Source organism: Gobio gobio, assembly GCF_949357685.1.
Source record: "Gobio gobio genome assembly, chromosome: 9".
In the NCBI taxonomy this organism is placed as follows: domain Eukaryota; kingdom Metazoa; phylum Chordata; class Actinopteri; order Cypriniformes; family Gobionidae; genus Gobio; species Gobio gobio.
Genome location: NC_137115.1, coordinates 38526088 through 38551742, shown reverse-complemented (window position 1 = coordinate 38551742; position 25655 = coordinate 38526088). Strand labels below are relative to the sequence as shown.

The 25655-nt window shown below is 37.4% G+C and overlaps 2 protein-coding genes across 6 annotated transcripts in view; both read left to right on the top strand.

The window, feature by feature from the left end:
- The first annotated feature begins 75 nt into the window (after positions 1-75).
- Positions 76-7431, top strand: rxylt1 (ribitol xylosyltransferase 1). The gene is made up of 6 exons (XM_079825314.1): positions 76-359; positions 506-670; positions 779-881; positions 4681-4995; positions 5143-5313; positions 5999-7431. Exons 1-6 carry the CDS (start codon positions 215-217, stop codon positions 6399-6401), a joined length of 1302 nt encoding a protein of 433 aa, XP_079681440.1. The 5' UTR covers positions 76-214; the 3' UTR covers positions 6402-7431.
- Positions 7432-11740: 4309 nt separating this feature from the next.
- srgap1a (SLIT-ROBO Rho GTPase activating protein 1a) overlaps positions 11741-25655 on the top strand; it is a 137519-nt gene continuing 123604 nt past the window's right edge. For 3 of the 5 annotated variants that reach the window (XM_079825531.1, XM_079825530.1, XM_079825533.1), the window contains exon 1: positions 11741-12272. In XM_079825531.1, coding sequence (XP_079681657.1) covers positions 12206-12272 — 67 coding nt within the window. In that variant the 5' untranslated portion in view covers positions 11741-12205. The remainder of the gene's footprint in view (positions 12273-25655) is intronic. The other 2 variants (XM_079825532.1, XM_079825529.1) reach the window with 1 other exon arrangement.

The window sequence follows — 25655 nt, the reverse complement described above, 5'->3', positions numbered from 1 at the left end:
GTCTATCTCGAGAAAATGTAAACAGTAGTGACGAGACGTTGGACTAATTTCTGCTGCGAATCGGTTCATTCGAACAGTTTCATCTGAATCTTTTTAGCTCACTGGGGCTGTCGGCTGAATGAATCAACGTGAGCGAATCGTTCCAACCTGCACATTGGACATTTCTCGTACACATTTGATCGGGATCCGCAGGATGGTCACCTGAAAATCAAACATGAGATTCTTTCGCCGGAAGATAGCGATTATAGTTGTTTTGGCGTATGTGATATTTTCTATGTACGCCGCGTATAATGTGTTTTTCAGCAAGAGGGTTATTTCTCGCGTTCATCGAGTAGTGAAAAAGGGCTCTGTGATTATAGGTAAGATCAAATAACCAGCATACTCTAATGGGTTTGTTATAATAAACAAACAATATATAATATAGCGTACATGCAATAAGAGCACATACATTTGGGATCGCATGTAAAAAACACTGATTTGTTTAATACAATGTATGTGTTTCCAGATAATGGAAAAGGAGAGGAAGAGTGGAACCCATGGGAAGAGGATGAGCGTGCACACTCCTTAGTTCTGCAAAAACGAAGAGATGCCTTCAGATCATATCAAGATCATGTTGCTAAAAACAGGCCAAAAACATATAAAGTTCAGATCTGGGGCAAAGCAGCCATTGGCAAGTGGAATGTTTGTTGGTTCCAGAGATCATTGCATTTCTTGTTGTTTTTGTTTTGCATTTGTAGAGAACGCAATTAAATATTGTTCCTTGTTCACATTTTCCTAGGTCTTTATTTGTGGGAACATATTTTAGAAGGGCCTCTCAACCCAGCGGACAAATCCAGCCAATGGAGGGAAGGAGAGATTCAGTCTGGGAAGATCAATTTCAGGTAAGCAAAATGTGAGAGTAAAGACTTTTATAATATTACAAATGATTCCTATTTCAAATAAATGATGTTCTAAAATTCAGATGAAAATAGTGAAAATTCAGCTTTTGCCGTCACAGGAATAAATTAAAATGTAAAATTATTAAAACAGAAAAAAAAATCAATTATTAAAGGGGTCATGACATGGATTTCTGTTGTTTTAAAGGGGTGGTAAAACACATTCTTTTGAAGGCTTGATTGTGTTTGTGGGGTGCACTGTAACATGTGTTCAGGCTTCGTTTAAAAAAAAATTGCCTTATTTTTCATATATTTGACCTTTATTCTACACTGCTCTGTCCCTCCTTGTAAAACGGTCTGATGCTTTCCGGGTTGTATGAAGCCAGTCCCTCAAAAATACGCGATGGGCTCAGATTGGTTAGCTGGCCCAGTGTGTTGTGATTCGCTAACCGCCTAGTGCACGTTTGTCGGAAACGTCACGCCCCTTACCGGAGGCTGTGCTTGGTCAGTATTAGAAACAACGGCGTCAATAAAACCATATGAGCCCGAATCAGACCCAGAACATTTGAGTGAAGATGATCGAGCAGAAGCTGTTCAGTCCTCAAGAGTAAAGACTGCGGATCTATAATGATCGGTACTGAATGGCACTTTTAACTTTTGTATTTTTAGAACGATTATAGCCAAATATCTGTCGCAAGAACTAACCCAAAACGAACACTAAGCACTGGCTTTAACTAGTAAGTTAGCCAAATCACACACACAACCATGTTTAGCATGCCTGTAGATAAACAATACATAAAAGCTCTAATCAAAGAATCATTTACACTAATGTCAGGTTCGCTGTTGAGATTTTAACGTTAGTGTTTGTAACGTTAGGTGTTCGTCGGATAACGTTAAGTATGAATGAGCATTTAACAGACTGGTTTGCAGAACAGCGTTGTCATCTGTTTACTTCCTTGCTACAACCTATTACAGGAAAACACATCGATGAAAAATAAATCAGACTTACAGGTTGTGGCCCGTAAACAGCTTCTGTTTGTAAATCCAGCTTTCAGGACAAGCCGTTGTGCATATCCTGTATTGAACTCGCGAAGTTTGTGAAAGTTTGTGTTGTCCTCCGTGAAATGTGCAGCGCGCGCGTCGTGCATCCACGCACCGGCAGTGTTTTTTTCACGCAGCTGACGTTGTGCAAATCTGGCATTGAAATCGCGAAGACGTGGATGTTTTCCTCTGTTAGATGTGCTGCAGGGAGCCCTGCGAGCGCCTGATTCCCCGCTGACTCAAACACACGTGCATATAACATGCTGTATGTTAAAGGCTCTGCAACGCACCCCCGTCCCAAGGACTGCTGAACAGAGCAAGTGCCCCAGACCTGCAATCCGGATGAAAATAACAGCGTTTCCTTGGCATCGCGGCAACAACACTCCAGCCTACTATACCACAACAGCGCCGCGATACAAAATGGCCTCACCCCCCCTTATTTAATATTCTCGGAGGAGGGGTTTATGTAAATATTGAGCCTTTTGATGTCACCAACCCTGGAGGAATGTGTGTAGTCGCCTACTGGCCGTTTGCTGTAGTTCTTAGAAACTGATTTCTTTAAAAGCAAATATCTCCCTTTGCTTTAAACTTTGAACGTTGTAACTTTGCAGATGTTGTTTATGCTCAAGCAGCAACATTACACGTTAGCTAAAGTTAGAATAGTGAAATCGTGGTTTACCACCCCTTTTTAATATGTTCCTTGAGGTTCACTTATAATAAACTTTTTTTGCACTAAAAACAAGGGAACAAATATACAGTATATACAGAAAAGCGATTATTATCCAACAATAATGCAACAATAATTTCAGCATGCATTCACTGTATACAGAAGTTGTTATTGGTCATGCAGTTGTATGTAATTTTAAGTATTTGTATGTGTATGCAGCTTTCATTTTTTTCACTACAGTGCAAAGCATAATATCAGACTTTTTGGTACACTTTATTTCAGAAAAAAAACGATGTATTCCTTGTTATTTTAAAGTGACGAAATCGAGAACTTTTTATCTGTACCTGATTCTGAAAGAACGTGCCTGGATTCTGTTGCTATAGTAATGAATGCAACTTTCACTCTCATCTGACCGACATAAACACATTTTTATTTTAATGTTTATTTGAAACAGTTTTGTAAATTCAGCTTAACAGCATTCATTTAAATGTTTATTTATCATTCAACAGAACTGTGCGCATGCATTTTAGACATTTTGTTTTGCTAAGTCCATGCAATAAATGCACGTCATTGAATAAGTCATGTTTTAATTCTGTTTCCGTTTCAGGTGCGGCCAAAATTAGATTGGAAAACATCACATTTTGACAAATGTTTTGCTGAAATTGTATTCAAAAATCTCACAGCTCCCACGGTCAAATATTGTGATTCACTTTATGAAGTAGGCCTATATTCAAATCAAGATCTCTGAGACGTGAGATTTTTTTTTAAATCTCACAAATAACATTGAATCATTCATTGGTGAAATTGATGGACATTGCAAGTTATTAACAAAAACACCTGAATTTGTCTCAGATTAATGCTCTAGCTCAACATTTCAAGCTCTATCTTATTTGTGTGGCATTAGACGCCTCTTTCGCTCATCAATCCAGGCACTACTCTGCCTACACCGAGTAGCTACGTACACATTTTATATCATGTATGCCTATGAAAGACGATCAAGCCAATAAGAATAGGCATGGGGCGGGGTGACACGTGCAGCCCCACCCCAGGTGCAGCCCCGCCCCGATCTTCAGCCAGGTGTACTTGGAGGCAAATGTCATCCATTAAGTGAATGCCAGTGGCCGGGGCCTATTGTGCGATGATGTAAAACTGTTCGTTGATGTCTTGCTCTGTAGGCAGTCATATGCAAATGTATTTGCCTGTGTGACTTTACCAATTATAGGTATCTATAAACAGAGGGGCGTTTTCCACTGCATTAACCTGATTTGCCCACGTCACAGTGTGAGTAGGGTTTAGGGGTGGGGTCGAGAAAAGGGGATCATTTTCATTGCATGATTTATTAACACCCATCAGTTTGAAAACACCCACAAATTTCGAAACGCCCACTTTTGTTCCGCAGAGACCCCATACTCGACTTTACAGATCCCGCAATATCAAACTGAGCCGTGTTTGGAGGTTGGATTAAATAAATGCTTTGTTTAAGCTATGAAACTTGCAGGATGTTTTCATGGGACAAAAACCTCTTATATGTCAAAAAAATCAAGGCAAATTTGATTTCTCATGTCATGACCACTTTAAATAAGTGCAAATAAGGAAGCCTGAAAAGGGTAAATACAAGTTTTATCTCACAATTCTTTTTTCCTCCAATTCAGATTTTATTTCTTAAAATTCCGAGTTTATTCCTCACAGTTCTGAATTTTTAGGTCATATTGAGTTACAAAGTCTGAGTTGTAAGGTATAGACTAAAGTAAGAATTGTGAGATAAAAAGTCACAATTACCTTTTTTTATTTTTAATTCAACGTCAGAAACAACAAGCTTCCATACACGCCATACACGACTTCTTTAAATAAAAAAACATAAAAAAATGTAGTGACCAGTAGTATAAGTTATGTTAGATGATCAGTTAATAAGCATTTATAAACATTTAGCCAGTACACATTCTCATAATTTTTCTGTTTTGACCGTAAACCCTCATTTTAATACAGGAGTTTTACTTAACCCTAAAAGGGGCAACGTATCCTGTGGGATACAAACATTCAAATCAAAAATCAAAATTAAATTGTATTATTTGTGTCCTAATAAGATTGTGTCCTCAGTTTCTTCACAGGACCAGCAGTGGTCCAAGGCCATGTTTCTCTCGACACAGACAGTGTGGTGTTGGTTTTGAATGGCCGAGAGCAGCAGAAAATCTCCTACTCCATCCAGTGGCTTCAGCATGTCCAGGGTCTGGTGCAGGCCCACACTGTCTCTCGGGTTGCTGTGGTCCTTTTGGGCAACGAGCGGTGCAATAACGACTGGATCAGTCCTTACCTTAAGAGACACGGCGGGTTTGTGGATCTGCTCTTTCTTGTGTATGACAGTCTTTGGGTCAACGATAAAGACATCTTTCAGTGGCCCCTGGGTGTTGCCACGTAAGTGTTAATTATTATTTTTTATAATAACTATTATTTAATATTTTATTATACTTGAAAAAGGTCTTTCTGTAATATTTTTATGTTATATCTATTTAAATGAATATCTCTTTAATTGTTTATAATGTGCCTTTTCTTTCTCTGCAGATACAGGCATTTCCCAGTAGTCACACTTAGCGGTCAGATGGTGAAAACTGCAAGACCGTACCTCTGTAACTTCCTTGGGACTATCTACAAAAACTCATCCAGGGAAACTCTAATGGGTGTCCTAAAGCAGAGCGGCATGGAGAAAGATTGCCTCATGCATGTTAGAGAGAAGTATGTATTTCTGGAAAAATAATGTCCATTAATCCATTAATGTCCAAATAATCAGTCTGATTTTATATCATTTGCATCCGCAAAATTGGTGGATAAATGAAGTTGTAAAATACTTCCTACCATACTTACCATTAAATACTTACTACCGTTAAGCCAGTAAGATTTTGAAAGGAAAAAAAGAATATATTAAATTGATCAAAAGACATTTATAATGTTACAAAAAGTCTGTTTCAAATAAATGCTGTTCTTTTTAACGTTCTATTCATCAATAAAATCCTAAAAAAAAAAAAAGATCACGGTTTTCAAAAAATATAAAGCAGCATCAACATTAATAAATGTTTCTTGAGCATCAAATCAGCATATTAGAATGATTTCTGAAGGATCATGTGACACTGAAGACTGGAGGAATAATGCCAAAAATACAGCTTTCCATCACAGAAATAAATGACAATTTAAACAATATAATAATATAGAAAACAGTAATTTTTATTGTAATAATATCACAATATTACTGTATTTTTGATCAAATTAATGCAGCTTTGGTGAGCATAAGAGTTGTCAGATGATAAGTTAACTGTGTATAATACGCATTTTTATAATGTTTCTGTTTTACCTATAAATCCTTCAATTCCTGGATTGTGCAAGTTTAGTTTTTTTAAATACTTCTTGCATTTTGTGTCATCAGGTGGCTTCCTCAAGAGACTGTAGACACCTCCAGACAGTACCAGATGGCATTGGCACAAAGTGACCTCACTCTTTGTCCGGTGGGAGTGAACACAGAGTGCTACCGCATCTACGAAGCTTGTGCCTATGGCTCTGTGCCCGTGGTGGAGGACGTCCTGACTCCAGGGGCCTGTGCAGTTGGTAACCGGTCCCCGCTCCGACTGCTTAAAGATGCAGGAGCACCCTTCATCTTCCTCAAGGACTGGAGGGAGCTGCCTGCCATCCTGGAGAGGGAGAGAGGGATGAACCCGAAAGAAAAAACAGAGAGGAGGATGAGACTGCTGGAGTGGTACAGTGGCTTTCGTCAACAGACGAAGGACAAATTCACAGAGGTATTGGAGGAAGCCTTTTTCAATATCACCTAGAATTCGTTTGGAGAACATTAATACAGTCTCATAAAGACAGCGAGCAGATGCTATGCATCAACATTCATTTTTGGAGCCGTTCATTCATTTGGTTTGTATACAGTGATGTTTTATTGTTGTTTTCACCATATGCTGCTGTGCATTAATGCCATCCATAACATTTTAATTTATTAAGTCAATTAAAATAACTGGTAAAGCGTTTTTATGTTGTAACCTAGCTGGGTTATGTAAACAGATATTTAACATGGTTAAAATTTCATTTTTGTTTTCTTGAAGGTGTCTTTTACTTTCAGATCAGTGCAAATTAATAAAAGAAATTGATTTCACTTTTAACCTGTCTGATCTTCATTTATCAAGCATTTAGACTTGCATACAGTGCTGGAGTGGACGTGATGTGACGTACACTTAAAAAAAGTAACACAAATGTATTTGTTGTATTTGCCAGGACATTACCATGAATTACCAGTGACAGTGTTTCAGGCATTTTGGTGATTCTATATCTTAAAGGACATTTTGGTTGCAATTGAAAACCATTATGTGAAGAAAAATCCTGGAATGTTTTCCTAAAAATGTTTTTTTTTATTTTCGACTAAAGAAAGAAAGACATGAACATTTTGGATGAGATGTGGGTGAGTAAAATATCAGGAAATTTTAATTTTGAAGTGAACTAATCCTTTAAAGTTTATAGCTGTATACACAACTACATTACTGTATTAATGTACCAACATGTTTGAATCAGAAACAAACAGAACGACTAATGTAGTCTGATTCCCAAATGAATGATGGCTATGATCCAGTTATTTTGAGTGAATCGAAAACCTTTCCCAAACTGTATTAGACATTTCTCCTTACCCATCATATAATATTCTATTGCTATTTATTTAATCAATCTAATCTTTTATTAATATATAGAGTACAATATATCACGTGTATCAACAGGATTAAGTGGTAAATGTATATACAAATAAGTGCTGTCAAATCGATTAATTGCGATTAATCGCATTCCAAAATAAAAGTTTGTGTTTACATAATATGTGTGTACTGTGTTTAATTATGTATATTTGACCACACACACACACACACACACGTATTTATTTAAGAAATATTTGCATGTATATATTGTATATATATTGTATATAATTTATAAATAAATATGTTTTTATATACACATGATTATACACAGTACACACACATTATGTAAACAAACTTTTAAACTTTTATTTTGGATGCGATTAATCGATTTGACAGCAGTAATACAAATATATATATATATATATATATATATATATATATATATATAATTTTTTTTTTTTTTTTTTTTTTTTTTTTTTTTCATTGTCAACTTATGTTTATGTATTTGTTGATTATTTTTCCAACTAGTTTGCCGTTTTCAAAAAAATAAAATATTTCCTATTTGTTTATCTCTATTAAATTGGTGGGGTGGTTAATATTAATATTTTCTATTAGTGTTACTCACTCTACACACAACTGCACTTTGTGCTTGACATTCATTCACACAGTTAAGGGATAAATATATTTTGAACATTAATTTTTAGCAGATTAATTCAATCAATGTGAACATTGATTTTTTGGAACATCACATCTATATATATCTAATGTAAAACAGGTATATTATATATTTATGACACTCTTTGTTTAGATTATCGTCATTTTGAACATGTAATAATGCATATTTTTATAATTGATTTTTGTAGATTGAAAGTGGGTCTGGAGCAATAGTAAAAACAAATTCTCTAAATAAAAAAGGCATCTGTAAAAGTTGCAAAAATAAAAGATGAAAGCATGGTAAAAAATTTCCAAGAGTTTAAAATACAATCAGCATAGCGAAGTGATGCCTTTAACATTCTTAAAAATGTTTAGAGGGGATAGTTGTGTGTCCTAAAGGTTTTTGAGAAAAGTCCTGCAACAAAACAGCTGTCCTGTAAGAGGCGCTATGTGACATCAGCTGGCAATCAGTTTAGGAGACTAACAAACGTGAAGAAATTGTTGAATAAAGTTGTGATGTTTGTTTGTTTTTTTAGGCACAGAAAGTATTCTGGATGCTTCGTAACATTAAGGTTGAACCATTGTAGTCACATGGACTATTTTAACAATGTCTTCTTTACTACCTTTCTGGGACTTGAAAGTGGTAATTAAATTGCTGTCTATGGAGGGGGCAGAAAGCTCTCCGATTTGATCTAAAATATCTTCATTTGTGTTTCGAAGATGAACGAAGGTCTTACGGTTTTGGAACTACATGAGGTTGAGTAATAATTAATAACAGAATTGTCATTTTTGGCTGAACTAACCCTTTAAAGGAACACTCCACTTTTTTGAAAATAGGCTCATTTTACAAGTCCCCTAGAGTTAAATAGTTGAGTTTTACCATTTTTGAATCCATTCAGCCGATCTTTGTATCTGGCGGTAGCACTTTTAGCATAGCTTAGCATACATCATTGATTCTGATCAGTCCATTAGCATCTCATTCAAAAAATGACCAAAGACACTTTCAATATTTTTCCTATTTAAAACTTGACTCTTCTACAGTTACAGCGTGTGCTAAGACAAACTGAAAATGAAAAGTTGCGATTTTCTACACCTATTTGGCTAGGAACTACATTCTCATTCCTGCGTAATAGTCACGGATCTTCACGGCCGTACCATGGCTACGGTGGCGCAATGATTTGTTGGTATTCTGTGAAACATGGTGGTAGTATACACCTTCGACTTACTATCACAGCCCTTTACAACACACAGAACCATGGCTAATCACACAGGTAATTCCACAACACAATTTGTCGGCTGCAAGCCTGAAACTTTCTCTGCAACTACACGAACTTAGTGCCGGTCACATTGAAAGTTACCTAGCTGGGCTACTTTCAGGCGCTGTAATATCATTGCACTGCTGCAGCCATGGTACTGCCGCGAAGATTCGCGACTATTACGCAGGAATGAGAAAGTAGTTCCTAGCCATATAGGTGTAGAAAATCGCAAATTTTAATTTTCAGTTGGTCTTAGCACACGATGTAACTGTAGAAGAGTCAAGTTTTAAATAGGAAAAAATATTGAGAGTGTCTTTAATCATTTTTTTAATGAGATGCTAATGGACTGATCAGAATTAGGGATGCACCGAAATGAAAATTCTTGGCCGAAACCGAAAACCGAAAAAGAGGAAACCAAGGCCGAAAGCCGAAAACCGAAACACCGAAAGAAATTATGCCAATTATTAGTACCATTGCATTTATGGCTATGACTGTGTACTAACTTTACTAAAATCAAGGCATTGCAATTGCATAAATTAATATTAAAGTTTCAAAGAATAAATCAATTACAAGTTATGCCAATATTTATTTAGCACATTGCAACAATGCACAGTATAAAATAAAATTCAAACTAAAATGTTTAACTTGACCCCACTCATTTGTACATTAAATAATAATGTACAGGCCTACAGAAAGGTTATAAAATTAAATGTTCTCTCTTAAAAACAATGTGCATTTAGGTCTAGTGCATTAAAAAAAATTCTCTGTAGGACTACTACAAGAAAGTGCATTCAGAACAAGTGCATCTGCTTAAAGATACAACTATTTTCTCTGTAGGTCTTCAACATAATAGTGTATCAAAGCAAAGACTGCCATAGCCCATATGTTAACTGTAGAATAGGGGTGTAGCGGTACACAAAACTGACGGTTCAGTACAGCAGTTTTACAAAATGGCTTTTTATTTATTTTTATTGGTTTACTGAAAAAAAAGTATCTGTCCTTAAATGAATTAAATTATAACTAAAAGTTTATTGAATATATTGCTCTAAACTATATAGGGAGCCCTTACTTGCACATTAATATTAAAGGTTAAAAACAGAGCCCAAACTATTAGCCTAAATTCAGTTGCTATGTATTTTTAGGTATAATAATCAACACTCAAATAACATAGTACACAAACATGTACACATCACATAAGGCAGTTTTTGCAATAACTTCTAGATCTAATTATTAAATAGTTTTTATCCAATTCGTTGTTGAAATATAATCATTTATACTCAGTGTCTTTCATTTTATTTAAACATACATGAAATAATCAAGATTTCATTAACAGGTTAAGTAGAATATAACGGCTAATATAGGTCATATATTTAGTGAAAGAGTTGATTTTTCTAGTGAACTAACAGCTGTGGACACTGAGGTGCCTGAGGTAAATGATGCTACATGACTGTTTAGTTTACAGCAGTTATATTGAGGTCTTTCTGCCGTTGAAACACTGACTGAGCGATTACACCACATATGATACGTGACAGTAAGTTGTAATGTATCCTCAACACACCTTAGATGTTCATTCATGTTTATTCTTAAGGAAGAGACGATCGGTCGCGCTCACAGATGATCGCGTTCACGCGCGCGCTGCCGCCAGATTGAAGTGTGTTCCGCGCTTAAAACATGCCCACTGTTAAAGATTGCGTTCGGGTTCACAGTGAAGTCTGGTCCTCTTCTCATCGAGAACATGAGCTCTCGCTGTCAGTACTTGTGCATGGAGCAGACGTTGGTGTTTCTCAGATATACTGAAATACGTCCTCACCGCAGACATGTTGCTTCAGACAAGCACGTGCAGGTCGCGGTTTCTGTTTGCGTCATCACAACATTTCGGCCATGTTGTTTCGGTGATAAAAGTCTTTCGGCCGAAAACCGAAAATGCACTTTTGGGCCATTTTCGGCCGAAAATTTTCGGTGGCCGAATATTCGGTGCATCCCTAATCAGAATCAATGATGTATGCTAAGCTATGCTAAAAGTGCTACCGCCAGATACAAAGATCGGCTGAATGGATTCAAAAACGGTAAAACTCAACTATTTAACTCTAGGGGACTTGTAAAATGAGCCTATTTTCAAAAAAGTGGAGTGTTCCTTTAAGCTAAAACGGCTTGCCATACTCAGTGATTTATTTTCGTGTAATTACATTTACTGGCCACTAGACGTCCTACACAACACACACTGGTGCGTTGCTTTAGCATTACTCAAACTAGTTGTTGAAACCAGTTAAAATATTTTCAAGGCTTACTTTACAACTTTAAAAGTCATTACCACATCATATGCACTTTTTAAAGGATTGAGACTGTAACGTTTAGAAGCGTTAGCAGCATACATCACTCTCAAAATCACATTTCACAATAAGTTTTCAAACTGTTTAACTTTGTTTATTCGCATCAAAACGCAACATTTTGAAGTGCTAAATCTGTAACGACAACACAAAATTACTTTCGGGGACAACTGGTTCGAAAAGTTGTCAATCCCGTTCACATTTCCGCTACGTGCACCCCCTCCACCTCCAATCCCTCCCATTTCCAACCACTTGCTTTTCCAGCTGCTTTGAGGTCAGTCAGAATCAGTGAAACAGTCACACGGACGCGAGGAAAGGGTGCTGAAAATCACGCTAGCCCTGTGTAACATGTCATTATGTTGCTGTGTCTGTCCAGGTCCGTCGGCGGGTGACTAAAAGATAGTTTGAAGGGCTGGATTTCCTCTCGCTGGAAAAAGCCGTGGACATTTGCCCAAGGAAAGGGTTACTTGTTTGGGAGGAAACTCTTCCAGCGCGCGCTCTGTTTTGATAGCATTGACGGCGGAATCACCAACGGAATCGTTCGGAACTCGGACGATGAACATTTGCGGGGTTTGGCTTTTGGGATTTTCCGCCTGAGCAACTTGGAAAATCTCTGGGATGCACTTGCTGCTATAGCTGCTAAAAGCCCCCAAAACAAGCCAGTTTACAAACATTCTCATAACTGAAATATTGATATTACTATTCACCATTGAAAATGTCGAATCCTATGAAGTTTAAAAAGGAAAAGGAGATCATTACAGATTACGAGACTCAAGTCAAAGGTAAGAACAATAAACTGCAGTAGTAACGTTAGTTGAATGGCTGGTTAAGTCTGTGGTGCAGTGAAAGTATTGAACAGATCACTTGAGCATCGTGCTAATAGTTTGATTCACAGATTGAGCATTTTGTGTAAAGAATCAGAAGAATGTAAATCAGGTGATCTTGTTGTTTTCTTTTTGCAAACAAGAAGATTGTCACATGTTGTTGGGTCAATGACAAATAAGGTTGATATTACAAAAAAGAAGGAATGGTTAATAATATTGTTAAAACTCATTTTATAATATTGTTTTTACAAATATTTTGGCTAAAAATGTCAAGTGGTATAACATCAAGTAGCTATGAACTTGATCATTATTTTCAAATCAAGGTGTTGTCTTGGGATTACTCCATTTGACCCATTTAAAATGCCTATTCATAAAAAGGTCAAAATATTAAGTTACATTTTTCAAATTGTTTTAATGCTTAAAGGTTCTTCTCCTCTGTGGTTTTCTTGTCACATGACAGCAAAAATGGCTTCTTTCATATTATGCCACATGGACTTTTTCAAATATGAATTGTATGTGTGTGTGTGTGTATATATATATATATATATATATATATATATATATATATATATATATATATATATATATATATATATATATATATATATATATATATATATATATATATATAAATGCTGCTTTTTATGGCAAAGTTTAATGTCTTTTAATGAGACCTTTTCTCTGATCTCCAGATAATCAACCTAGGCATCTTACACTTAAGTAAAAAAATAAATAAAAGAAAAACATAAATTGAAACCATGTTTATTGTGTATTCAGTAATGGATTGTCATTGATGCACATATTTTGCTCAACATAATTCATTGTTTCATCTGTAATGAAGCAGAAATGCTTTTCTGTTTTGAGTTTATTTGTTTTTCATTCTATTTTGAGTATTTTCATCTGTGGAAGTAATGCTACAGAATATGGGTCTCCGCAGTCTCAGAAAAAGTAGAAGGTCATTTTAAATTTATGATTCCCAGGCCTGGAAAATTCATGAAAGTTAATACACTCTTAACCCTAAAAGGAGAACATAGAAATATGAGGTTTGTGCTTTCTCATGGCGTGCAGCCATTTTATAATTTAGATGATGATGCCTGAGTTTTTACACCAAGTAATTGACTGAGTAATTGCAAGGACCCTCTTTTTAATATTGTTCTCTGCAATTATGCCCACTCACTTACTCACTGTCCCTTCCCCAAAGCCACTCAAAATGTCTCTATTATTGCTCATTATACAGACACCTTTTTCTTAAAATAAATAAAAATAATTCTAGTTGTGCCTAAAAATATTTCATCGGCTACATTGATTGCAAAAGACTGGAGCAGTAATGGAAACTCGTTTGCCGAATTTGCTCCCTGTCTTCTCAGAACTTTTTAAAAGGTTCCCTTTTACTTTTCAGCAAACTAAGCCGGATGGTCTATTTCCTTTTCGTCTCAAGAGCATCATCATCCTTATCACAGGAAAGAGGCAGTTGCTGCATTGTAGTAACCATGGGGATTTGACATCACCCCAAGGGCTGAGTCCTCCAGGGCTGTTTGCAGACAGAAATGCCTATTATTTATGTAGAGGGAGAGAGCGTGCGAGAGCGAGAGAGAGGTACGTCGGTATCATGACATTGCGTTTGTCAGAGCAGCGGTGCTCATTTGGCAGGAATGTCTCTATCCCCTCGCTCTGATGATGACTAAGACTGTTAATAACAGCATGATGCACAGAATCCGCCTGTGCAGAGCATCTCATTAGCTTTGTGTTGTAGCCAAATGGGGTTGTAGTAACATGAAAACCCCCCTCAGATTAACAGTCATGCCTTTTTCCATGACTGAAGGAGGGAGGTTTGTTCTAGCACAAACTTTATGCTGTTGCAATGTTGACAGTTGTCTTATTATGCTTTTTGTCCATATCAGGTACGTTTGACTTTAAAGAAACAATATGTAATTTTTCGCCGCTAGAGGTCGCTTATTCAAAACAAGCACGCGTAGCTTGATGACGGAGCTTTTATTATGCTGCAGACTAGAGCTGCAACTAACGATTATTTTTTCTGTCGACTAATCTAACGATTATTTTTTCGATTAGTCGACTAATCTAACGATTATTTTTCCAGATTAGTCTTATTTTTCTTTTTTACTGATTATTGTATTTCAAAGAGGGTAGTGAATTTGTATATTATTTTAACATGAAATCAATGAATGATGACAATATTAATTGTATTTCAGGAAGGGTAGTGTACATAGTATGCCATTTTATAATGAAATATATGAACACAAGAAGCTTTTTAAACATAATATATAATGATACTATTCATCATAAAATGTATACAGAGTAGGCCTAATTAGGAAAAGTTGTTTACTATAGTAGTTGAGTATGATTTACTTATTGATTTGTGTCAATAGTAAACGAAAATGCACTTGTATCTATCTGCAAAAGGTTCACATACAGGAGCTTTCAGCATAGTTTTAATGTATAACTAGTCGTCTATTTTGAAGATACATGTGCATAAACAACGACTAAAGCTGCCAGAAGTTTTTGCCCAAACTTCAAAGACACATTTAAATGATTAAAGCTAGAGGCATATCTTAACTTTAATGTTACTTTAATCATGCAAACTACCTATATACAGCATGTTATTATGCATATGTGTTTGGGACAGAGGGGAACCGGGTCGCATTAACAGGAGATATATGCAGCCCATAATAAATAAAAGCACGAGACGTACAGGGGTCGGAGAAGAACCCCGGAAAATGTGACCGTATGTTGCAATACACGCGTGGCGCGTTCAGCTGCGCGAGAGAACACTGGCAGCAGGGTTGCCAGGTTTACACAACAAAACCCACCCATTCGTTACTCAAAACTAGCCCAATCGCGTTTCGGGGAGGTTCTCTGGTAAACATCGCGTTCGGGGGGTTAAATACGTGTGTTTTTTTTGCTTCAACCCGTGGACATGAGACACAGCCCGCGGCAACAGTGTAGAAGTAGCCCAATTCCGTGGGAAAAAAAGCGGACTTGGCAACACTGACTGGCAGTGTGAAAGCTCCCGCTCTCCACGCGCACAGCTCCTGCTCTGCCACCGCGCGCAGTGTGAAACCGGCGTTACAGAGCGAACAAAGCACAGTTTTATTCGGCTTCTGTTTAAAGTACTCCCACACTTTTGAATGTCGCGGTCTGGCTTTATATGATAAATGATCATTTTCACTATGCCCGGGAGCAGAAGCTGCCATTATTCTAGATCTTCTGTTCCATTCTAGAACGTAAATAATGTGCCGCTGACGCGTCGACGCATTTCACGCACGTATTTTCGTAGTCGACGTCATCGACGACGTCGACGCATCGTTGCAGCCCTACTGCAGACGACCGCTTCTGCTTTTTCCGGTCATGCATACGCAGCGCTGTTTTATCATATTAGATACATTATTTGAGTGTGTTGAAAGTTATGTTATAATGCTTCTCTTTGCGTTCGCTCGGCGGGTACGATGAGACACTTGTTGCACACTGCAGTAAGCTAGATCGATATTACAGGGTTTTTCCTGCATTGAAATTTTTTTGGCGGCCGCCAAGACAAATTTTTGGCCCGCCAAAGCCTTATTTGATGAGTTATTGTGATTTATGAGTGTAGAATAGATGACTATTGCACGTGTGATATGGCAGTGTTAAATGAGTGACAGAGAACGAGCAGAGAGCTCCTCCCCCGCGCGACCGCTCTCTCTTTCTGTCGATGTCTTCTTATATTTCACATATTGGTTCATATTTCACATATTAATCAAAATCAAAAGGTCGGAAGACCGAATCCATGTTGCACGTGCCGCATTCGGATATTTTTTTTCCTTGAATTCCCGTGAGTGTGAACTGCGCTCAAAAAACATTGACTTTTCTCTGACCAGCTGACAAAACATAAGTTTCAATAAACGGGAAAACATTATATTCTGTTATGAAGTGTATTCTGTATTGACAAATCTTTCGCGATGTTCTAACAGACGGGATTCGCACACAACGCGTCTGCTAATGTACGATTCGCGAACCAATGACTCCTTTGAATCGAATCATTTTAGCGACTGGTTAGAACAACTGATCCGTCCCACACTGAACGAACGAATCAGTTTATTCATTTACTCAGAACATCTGAAACGAGAACAAGTGTGCTTACCCCATTTAGCAAGAGTGGATAGTAGGAATTAGTTTAATCATCCACAGTCATTCAGCTTATTTATGTTGACAATGTGCAGTGAAATATAATTTAGTGTAGACTGGAGTTAGGTGAGACCAGAACAAAGTTGTTAGCTAGCTGATAATTTTACAAAATTGTATATGGTAGAAAATTAGGCTATTTGTAATTTTTTTAATGCTACTTTTTAATATTGATATGATTATACCAAAACAATTATCAGTAAAAAGTGTAAAAAATGAGGATCAAAAGAAACAAACATCAAGGTAGAGATCATACATAATATCAGATGTCAAAATAAGATGAGCAAAAATTACAAATGGTTTCTTTGCATTTATTTTAAATGTATTGTCAGTATTGCGCTCACAGATCACGTGGGTAGGGTACTTTTTTACTGTGTGTGTGGATGACCATGTCTGTCAGACACCACCGAAGACCATTTTTGACCCAGGAAAAACCCTGTATTAGGCATGGTAAAATATGGTATTCGCGGTAAATCATGAAAATGAGTTTTAAACAATTACGATTTTCAAACTCGTTGGATCACTGCTCTTTTCACACTGCATGACTTTCTGATGGTTTCTGTGCTGTTTTCACACTGCGCGATGGATCAGCAACAGGGGGTTTCACACTGCATGACTGTACAAGAGGAAGAATCGCCGACAGCTCTGTCCCGTCCGCAAACTACGTTTCACAACCAAACACACTCGAGAAGTGACATGTAAACAGTGCGAGATCACACGTGCTCCAGACCGGAGTTCTCGCGTGAGACTGGAATTGTTATTAAACATATAGACTGCTGAAAGTTTGCGATCCAAATGATCTGTCTGCTGATTTGCACCGAAAAGGAGAAAGAGATTTTGGTAGAGGAAATGTTTGGAGGCACAGGGAGCAATTAGCCTGGATGCCAGCCGAACTTAGCTCCGCCCACAACATTTGAGGTCGGCCAGTTCGGTCTGGACTTGATCCGTTGTGGAGCAACTATCCCCGAACAGGAGCTGTTCGGACCAATGAAATTGCCAGGGCGGGCTTTAGACGATGATGGACAGATGAGCAATAGTAACGTAAGCATCCACGTCACCAAAGAGTGCTTGGGTTGAATTTGTTCTAATCCTAAACAGAGAACTTGTTCGTATATGCATTCACCTTCACTTTTTCTCCCAGAAATGATGATCGTGTTGATTAGTACTCTGTGTATTCTTAAATTCTTTTTACAACACCGGCAAAGATTGTTTACACTCAACTTCTTCTTCTTTTACTTATTCTAGCTTTTCGTGGGGGGTTCTCTGGAAAAAATGGCGTTTTGGGGGGGGTAAAATTAGTCTTTTTGGAACGGTTGCCTGCTAAAATTTAGCATTTTTTGGGTCTAAATATCACATCATTGGGGTTGCTTCAACCCGCGGACATGGAAAAACAGCCCCCGGGAAAACCATGGACTTGGCAACACTGTGCGCAGTTGAGTTCTGTTGACATTTGACAACTAACGTTATGCGTTGCTCAGTTGCTCTGATTGGTTGTAGGTCTATCCAATTGAGGTCTTTCCTGGTTCGGTTGAAACATGCCCCATAACAGCTCAACGGAGCAGTATCAGACTCATATTCTGACTAGAATTGAGTATGACAATGTCAGGCTAGGGAGCAATGATAGTGTTCTGCAAAGAGAATTTGAGGTAAACAAATAATTTTGCAACGTGCTGCTGTTGTGGCTGGTCAAGCAAATGTTTGTGCTTTGTTTCTGTTGGATAGAATTTTAAATATATCTATTAATATACTGATATTCTGGTCCATAACTCCTCCCCGAACTTCCCGCTGCCCATATCTTGCGCTCTCATTGGCTGTAGGTCATTGCCAATGTCGTTTTCAGTCAGAACACATTTCACACAGTAGTATTTTGAATCGCCAACAGGTCCAGATATCTCACGGGCGAGTCTCTCTGACCATGTCTTTGATCATTCACACCGTGCGATTGTCACTTACGTGCACAAGTACCAATTTGCCTATGATTTCGGGCATTTGTCTGCGTTTTGTTCGCGAAACCTGTCGGCGAGTCAAAATCGGGGCTAAAATCGGGCAGTGTGAACTCGGCATAACTGTGTTGAGTTATAGATCAATGATTCGTTTTCTGTGGATGAATATATCCACACAGCTGCTCACCTGTCTAATAAAACACATAATATATTAAAGCGTCTTCGGTGTTTCCATGGTTTCTACAAAATAAAACCGTAAATCGAGGGTAACACAGGTATGATGTCATTGATAGGCGACGCACGGTCCGTGTCCTGGTTAAATTTGCTTATTTCTCTGAATTTAAACATTCTTGGAAACATTTTGGATAATGTATATACACAAGTCAACAAAATATATAACACTGTTCCAGTGGTTTTTGGATATTTGAATATTGTGCATATTGTGGTTCTTGGCCCTCCAAAACTGTTTTTGTTGAAACCAAAAATATTTTGTACTAAAGTAATTGAATACCGCAGTGGTGTAATGTCTAATTTGTGTCACATTGATGCAGTCAGATTACCTTTCCTTACATTTCCTTCAATCTGACTTGGGATGTTTTGGGATCGACTACTTTGTCTACAACACTGTAGTTGTTGTGAAAGTGATACTGTGAGTGAGAGGAAAGGCCTGAACTGTGCCTGGAATTCCTCTTTATCGGCTTATGCCGAGGACTTGTGTCCTAAGTGGCGTGTTGTTTGTATTCTAGGCTAGTGTTTGCAGTCTTCTTATCCTGATCCTGGCTATCACAGATCATGCATCATATTATTTTTGCTTAGATTATTTATTTTATTTTCTGATTCAATACGGCTGGGAAGCTAATAAAGTCAAAAGTAAATGGCATTCACAAACATTTTATATCTGTAACCTGATTTATTTGGAAAGTGAAATGAAAAGTATGGCATGTCTTATTCATTAGCAATTGTTTGGATTATGAATAGTGGGTGTTACCTGGCAGAATGGGGCGGGTTGGAGGGGGAAGTAAGTGGGATTTGGGATGTCAGCTGCAAAGGAAAGTCCTATTTTGTTGAAGATTACGAAGACAGACTTTTGTGTTTTCTGGAATAGGGATAAATCATGCATAGTAAGATGAGTAATGTGTATTAGGACATCAGAGATTTTATGCACTTCAAAGATTTGCTTCCTATTAGTAATCAAGTATTTGAATTTTGAACATAACAAGTTTAAGGTTAACACATAGTAAGTCTGTAATGACTTTTGCTCATAGTTTCCACATGCTGTTTCTGCGCTGCTATATCTATAAGCTTGGCAATGACTCGTATTGTTTGCTTTAGCATCATCATGAGTCACATGAAGCTTATTTTAGAGTTATTAGGTCAGCCAGCTATGACTGAAAGGTCAGAGAATCCCAATGGTTGCTCCATATAAAGCTGCAGGAGAACCTAACAGCTAGTCTTACCAACACATAAATCTGACCATATTTTAGGATTTCACGGTGAGGAAATTGTCACATTGTTATTTCCGATAACGTGTTTGGGCAACGTAGTTCCAATGTCGAGTACAACCAGGTACTCTTGAGCATTCTGTCCTTTTTAGAGTTGAATCTTGTGACATCCCATCCTGTTTTTGGTTTGTTTAGGTGTCTTTGCTCCATGTTGCATTGGTATTTCAGTCAAACTACACCAGAGTTTGCTTGAAAAGGTGGGTCTCGGTCCACTTGTTTAGTGTAAACAAGGTTCAGATGGCAGCGTTCACATTTATTCAAATGAACCGCATTGACAGCAATAGCACCAAGGTTCATTTTAAAGCATAAGAACCCACAGAGACACGGGTGTCACAAACATTGGTGATTATCTGGAAAGGTCTTTTTAAAGCAATATCCCTAAATTTCAACTCAGGAAGTCCCTAAGTGACAAACACCCAGGTTCAGTCATGTGACAATGGTGGTGGTGAAAGTGACGTATATGCCGTAAAGCAGTCGAATTTTGTAGTTCTTTTTTTTTCTCAGGTTACTACCCGAAACCCGAAGTTTAAAAGTACGATTAAAAACGATACAGACCCCGTCAGGCTATGGCAGACGTGTCATTCAACCTATTGTAAGTCGATGTATCATCACAAGAGTTTTGAAAATATATTATGAAGGTTGAAAAGTTACCTAGTGCTGCTTTAAACAAATTGATATAAAACAAGTTATGAAAATATTGTAGTGACATATATGTCACATCGGGCTGTTAACCTTAAAACAGTGGTGACATATATGTCACATCGGGCTATTAGCCTTTCAACAGTTGGTGGAATTTTGATGTTATGTATTTGTCATATTAAGAAAAATATTAATGAGCTGCTCAATTAATTTAGCAGATTCAATATTTGTTTTAGTGTTATATATTTTCTCTATGTTTTATATAAAATCTGGGACTCAGAAAAATGTTAACAGCACTGTTTAATATAATTGAAATATTGATTGGTATTGATCTGCGCATGATCTGCACCAAATGTCAGAAAATCATGCATACTTGGGAAAATGACAAAATGACATACCATGGTGGCTGACAAAATGTTACGCAACTGTTTTCAGACTCTACTAGCATGTCTACATCTCACTGACAACAAAATCAGCAAGCAGGGGATAAGTGTTGGAAGATCCGTCTATGGCTTGATATGTTTAGTTAATATTTTTTTAATAATATGCATAATTTTGATAAATGTTGTGGAAAAGAAAAGAAACAGAAAAAAACTGCTATTTAGCACAAAAAATATTATATGTTTTTTTTTTAAAACTGAGAAAAAAATGCCCAATGTGACATATATGTAACATAAAAAATGTATCATAAACGCCCAATGTCACATATGTGTAACATTACAGATCTCTCACAAGGAGGGGTTGTATTTCAAAAACAACTGCAGAAACATGTTACAAGTGGTCCATTAAGCCTGTTTTATATGCCCCATAATTTTCCTATAAGGATAAATTGGTCCGGGTTCTTATGGGTTAATCAAACCAAACCTGCCAAATGTGAACAACACACCCTACATGTGCAATAATGCATTTGTTATATTTGTATTTCAGACACATTTAGCGATTTTTGTTTTTATCAAATTAAAAATGTGTGTTGCTCTAAAAATATAGCGTTTTATTTGTACTTTATGAAGCATGGCTGATTTACTTCATAGCAAGTAGGTATGAAACGGTATGCAAATTTCTTATCACGATTCTAGTGACCCAAATTATCACGATTTTCAATATTATCTCGGTTTTGTTCAAATGAGATGAAAGTTTTAAAAAAGAACAAATGCACACGCTGAAAACATTTCAACAAGCCTTATAATGACCGTTGTCAATAGCAATGCATTATAACAGCGCACATCCACGTATAACAACGGACACTCTCTCGTTTCATTCAAATGCAACTTCCGTGTTTGCAGATTTGAAATGTTTCCCCCTATTACAGCGACTTTCTTCTTGCAGAACAGGGTGACCTTTTTCGATTTTAAGTTTCCCTCAGGACTTTTGTAAAAGCCAAAATATGACCACACCTCAGATTTGGTCCTTTTAGAAGGCTGAAGAACCTCCCGGCACCGTCACTGCCTTCTACCTCTATTTCTTATTCAAAAAACAATGTTGCGCGCTGCGCCTGCGCCAGAATGACGCTGGCTGGACAGGATATAGTGCGAGTTTTCAAAATCGTGATAATCAAATGCGATTTTAATGATAATTAAATTTTAAATGAAATTACTAACCGACCGTCAGTACATTTTATCGTGGTTTATCATGAAACCGGTAATCGTACCATCCCTAATAGCAAGTAAGTGCAGAGATGTGTAAACTCATAATTTGGTCCCTTGGCCTGCTAGCAAAGCACAATAGCATTGGTTTCTTTGGCCAGATTGTCTGCTTGATGTTGCACAGTTGGCGTTCTTTTGATTTTACCATGTCACGACTCACTGGCCTGCCCCTGCTGGCTCCTGACATGGACGCTCTACTCAACCTGTCAGAAAATATTTCCCCATTAAATGTCATAACCTTTAATGCATCTTCCCAGTAAAACACAAATGCCCATGCGCTGCTGAATGAGGTAATATTTCGGCAATTTTTAGATATGGCTATAGAGATGGGAAATATTTGCGTGGTTGACATTAAATGCTTTAGCAAAGTTGACATGTCCTGTGGTGCGACATCTAAAGCTATTTTAAACATCATTTGCTCATTATTATGCATTCAGCTTTTGTGACTTTTGTGATATTCATTGACAGACTATATTTGGAATATTTATACTTTTAAAATAAAATCTTCCACACCACATCTATTTTAAAATGAATAATTGAAGGCAAAAAGATGATTAAAAAATGTGAAAAATTAAAGCGAATGATGGTCAGTCACAACCTAAAAGATACTTTGGTAACACTTTACAATAAGGTTGTATTAGTTAACATTAGTCAATGCATTAGTTAACATGAACTAACCATGAACAACACCTCTGTTCAGCATTAGTTAATCTTTGTTAACGTTAGTTCATAAAAATCCAGCTGTTCATGGTTTGTTCATGTTAGTTCACAGTGCATTAACTAATGTCAACAAGATTTTAATAATACATTAGTAAATGTTGAAATTAACATTAACAAAGATAAATAAATGATTTATAAGTGCAATTCATTAGTTCATGTTAACTAATGTAGTTAACTAATGAACCCTATTGTAAAGTGTTACCGATACTTTTCAGCTTGTACATTAATGCACTTTTCTTTTTTTTTAAACCAAAATCTTGTTTATAAAAAAACAGGCTTGTTATGCATGAAGTACTATAAGTGGCTCATCTTACATTATTTCACTGAGATTTGAGTTGTCACTTGAGTTGTTGCTTTATCATAATGACACCAACCTTGCTAAATTATGAATGAACTATGAGATAATGTCTAAAAATGGCCAAAAGATTGTTCAGTGTTTCGAAAGTCGCTGTCAGGGCTATATTGGGGCTTGTGTAATTGTCAGTGCTACTGACTAAGATATTACTCACAGCTCACACTTTATTCTTTCTGGTTTAGCCTTGTTCTGGATGTCCAGTTATTTCATAAGTGCGCAGATTATACAAACCACGAATATAATCATATTAATCAGTCCGATTTGTATACAAACTGAAAAATGACTGAACACACATGGCAATGTTTACTACAGGATTCTGATTATCACTAATAATCGAGTCGTTTCAGTTAGAAAGCGAGTTGTCAAGAATGCTTAGTTCGGTCCATTAATTTCATTGACTTGGTTTCATTAAGAAGCCAGTCAAACAAATAATTAGCAAATTTACAGTTTTATTTTTTTTATTATTATTTATTTTATTGACTCTGTTTGACTAATTCCTTAAAGTCCCAGTCAAATGATTAATTTGCAAATGAATCAGCCCTTTACACTGTATGTTCATTTTTTTCCTTTTTTTTTTTTTGTGTATTGCTTCAAGTTTAGCAGTTGCACTAAATGACAATTATAGTATACACAAAAATGTAAACTATATTATTAACAAGACCTAAATAATATCCTTAAATCAGTTGAAAGAAATTAAAACAATTACTCTGCTTGACAGCTATGTCATTACAATTTACCGCCGTTTTTGTTAATGAAGTCTCTTTTGCCGGAGAATTCCCACACTTCCTGCTTGAGGCATCCTGTACCACTGTTCCCCACAGGTCCACAAATACCTGCCATCTGCTCCGGCCAGACCATCAGCCTTTGTGCTTGATTCTAGTGCCCAAACAGTGGATGAACACCCTTGGTGGCGGAGGGAAGAGTGGGGGTTATTGATGGGACCATCTGTGTCTACTCTCCTTCTCTCTTGTTTGATAGACTAAGCCTGTCTCCTGCCTAGTCTTTCCACGCATGCTGGGCTTTTCACCCCACCCAATAAAATCTGCTTCTCTCCACCCACGTCACACCCTGACTTCGACATCCTGAATCTTAACAATACACCGCAAGTCAAGGAATTGTTAGCTTTTACTTACAAGCTAGGTTGTCTTTTCTGTGTCTATACACAGCATTGTTGTACCATTTTTCGTTTTGAAATGGGCCAGTGAGTGCAACTTTGGGATCGGTCAGTCTGTGATTCATGGCTTCTATAATTTTTCATAGAAGTTTATAAGCGATTATAGCCAATCTGCAACCGATGGATAAATCCAAGTCTCCACTGTAAAAAAATGTTTCTCATTCTATATAATCCTTTTTACGTGGATGTACATCAAAACGCACTGGTCATATCTTGGCATGTAGTTCTTGCAGTTTTAGCAGATTAAATAGAAGGCCTTTTGTGACCCGTCTTAGATCTGAAAAAGTCCTGAATAAAAGCAACCAATGCCATGATGAAAGAACAAGCACAGAAATCCTTCCCTTGGGGCTCATCATGGTTGCCAGAGCCCCTTCCCATAAGGCCTTAGTTAGAACTGTTAAGACTAACCAGTGTTACAAGACAAGAAAGGCGATACTGCCTTCAATGAGTGCAGTTTTTGTCATGGGATAAAACAGGAGGTAAGATTTCTCCCTGAGTCATAGAAGGTCTCACGTTACCGTTCATCTCCGGTTTAATCTAATTGTTTTAATCTCTTCTAATCTTCTTTCGCCACCTAACTTGCACTCTTGAAGCTGAGAAGTTTGTTTTGGTGGAGTGGCTCTTCAAAAAGGTGACTGTAAACATCCTGGAAGGACTTGAGCCTATTTTCGTGTTCTCCATGTGCTTAAACATCGTAATGCTTTGGCTTTTTATTTCTACTGAGCTTGAATGATCTCCGCAGTGTTCAACGCTCACACATTGACCAGTATTGATCTCCGCTAGGGATGGGCGATATCTTATCGTTTGCGATATACCGGTAAAAATTCTCCCCACGATAAGAATTTGTCTTCCTGCGATATTAACGATAAAGCCTAGTTGATGGCGCGACCCATCCGCACAGTGCCGCCGCTGGCCGTTATTACTTTATGATGGCCGCGTTGGCTGCGTTCGTCAATTTGTATGGCTGAACGGGGGTTGGAGAGAGAATTTTCTTGTGGTGCCCCCGCAGCACTCGGTGCCCTAAGCGCCGCGCAATGGGAGCGGCGGCACTGAATCCGCATCTCACGTGCAGAACGAAAACAACTATGGCGGAAGCTGCTGAAGAGTTCATAGCTAAACGAGGGGCTAACTTTACCTGAGGGCGATCTGAACCTGTACATACAGATGTATTTTCACTCGCTGAGCACTT

Bases quoted from the DNA above. Each gene is read 5' to 3' on its own strand.
- rxylt1 (XM_079825314.1), top strand. From the start codon at position 215: ATGAGATTCTTTCGCCGGAAGATAGCGATTATAGTTGTTTTGGCGTAT. The intron at 360-505 runs GTAAGATCAAAT...ATGTGTTTCCAG, and splicing joins AAAGGGCTCTGTGATTATAG to ATAATGGAAAAGGAGAGGAA. The intron at 671-778 runs GCAAGTGGAATG...ACATTTTCCTAG, and splicing joins CTGGGGCAAAGCAGCCATTG to GTCTTTATTTGTGGGAACAT.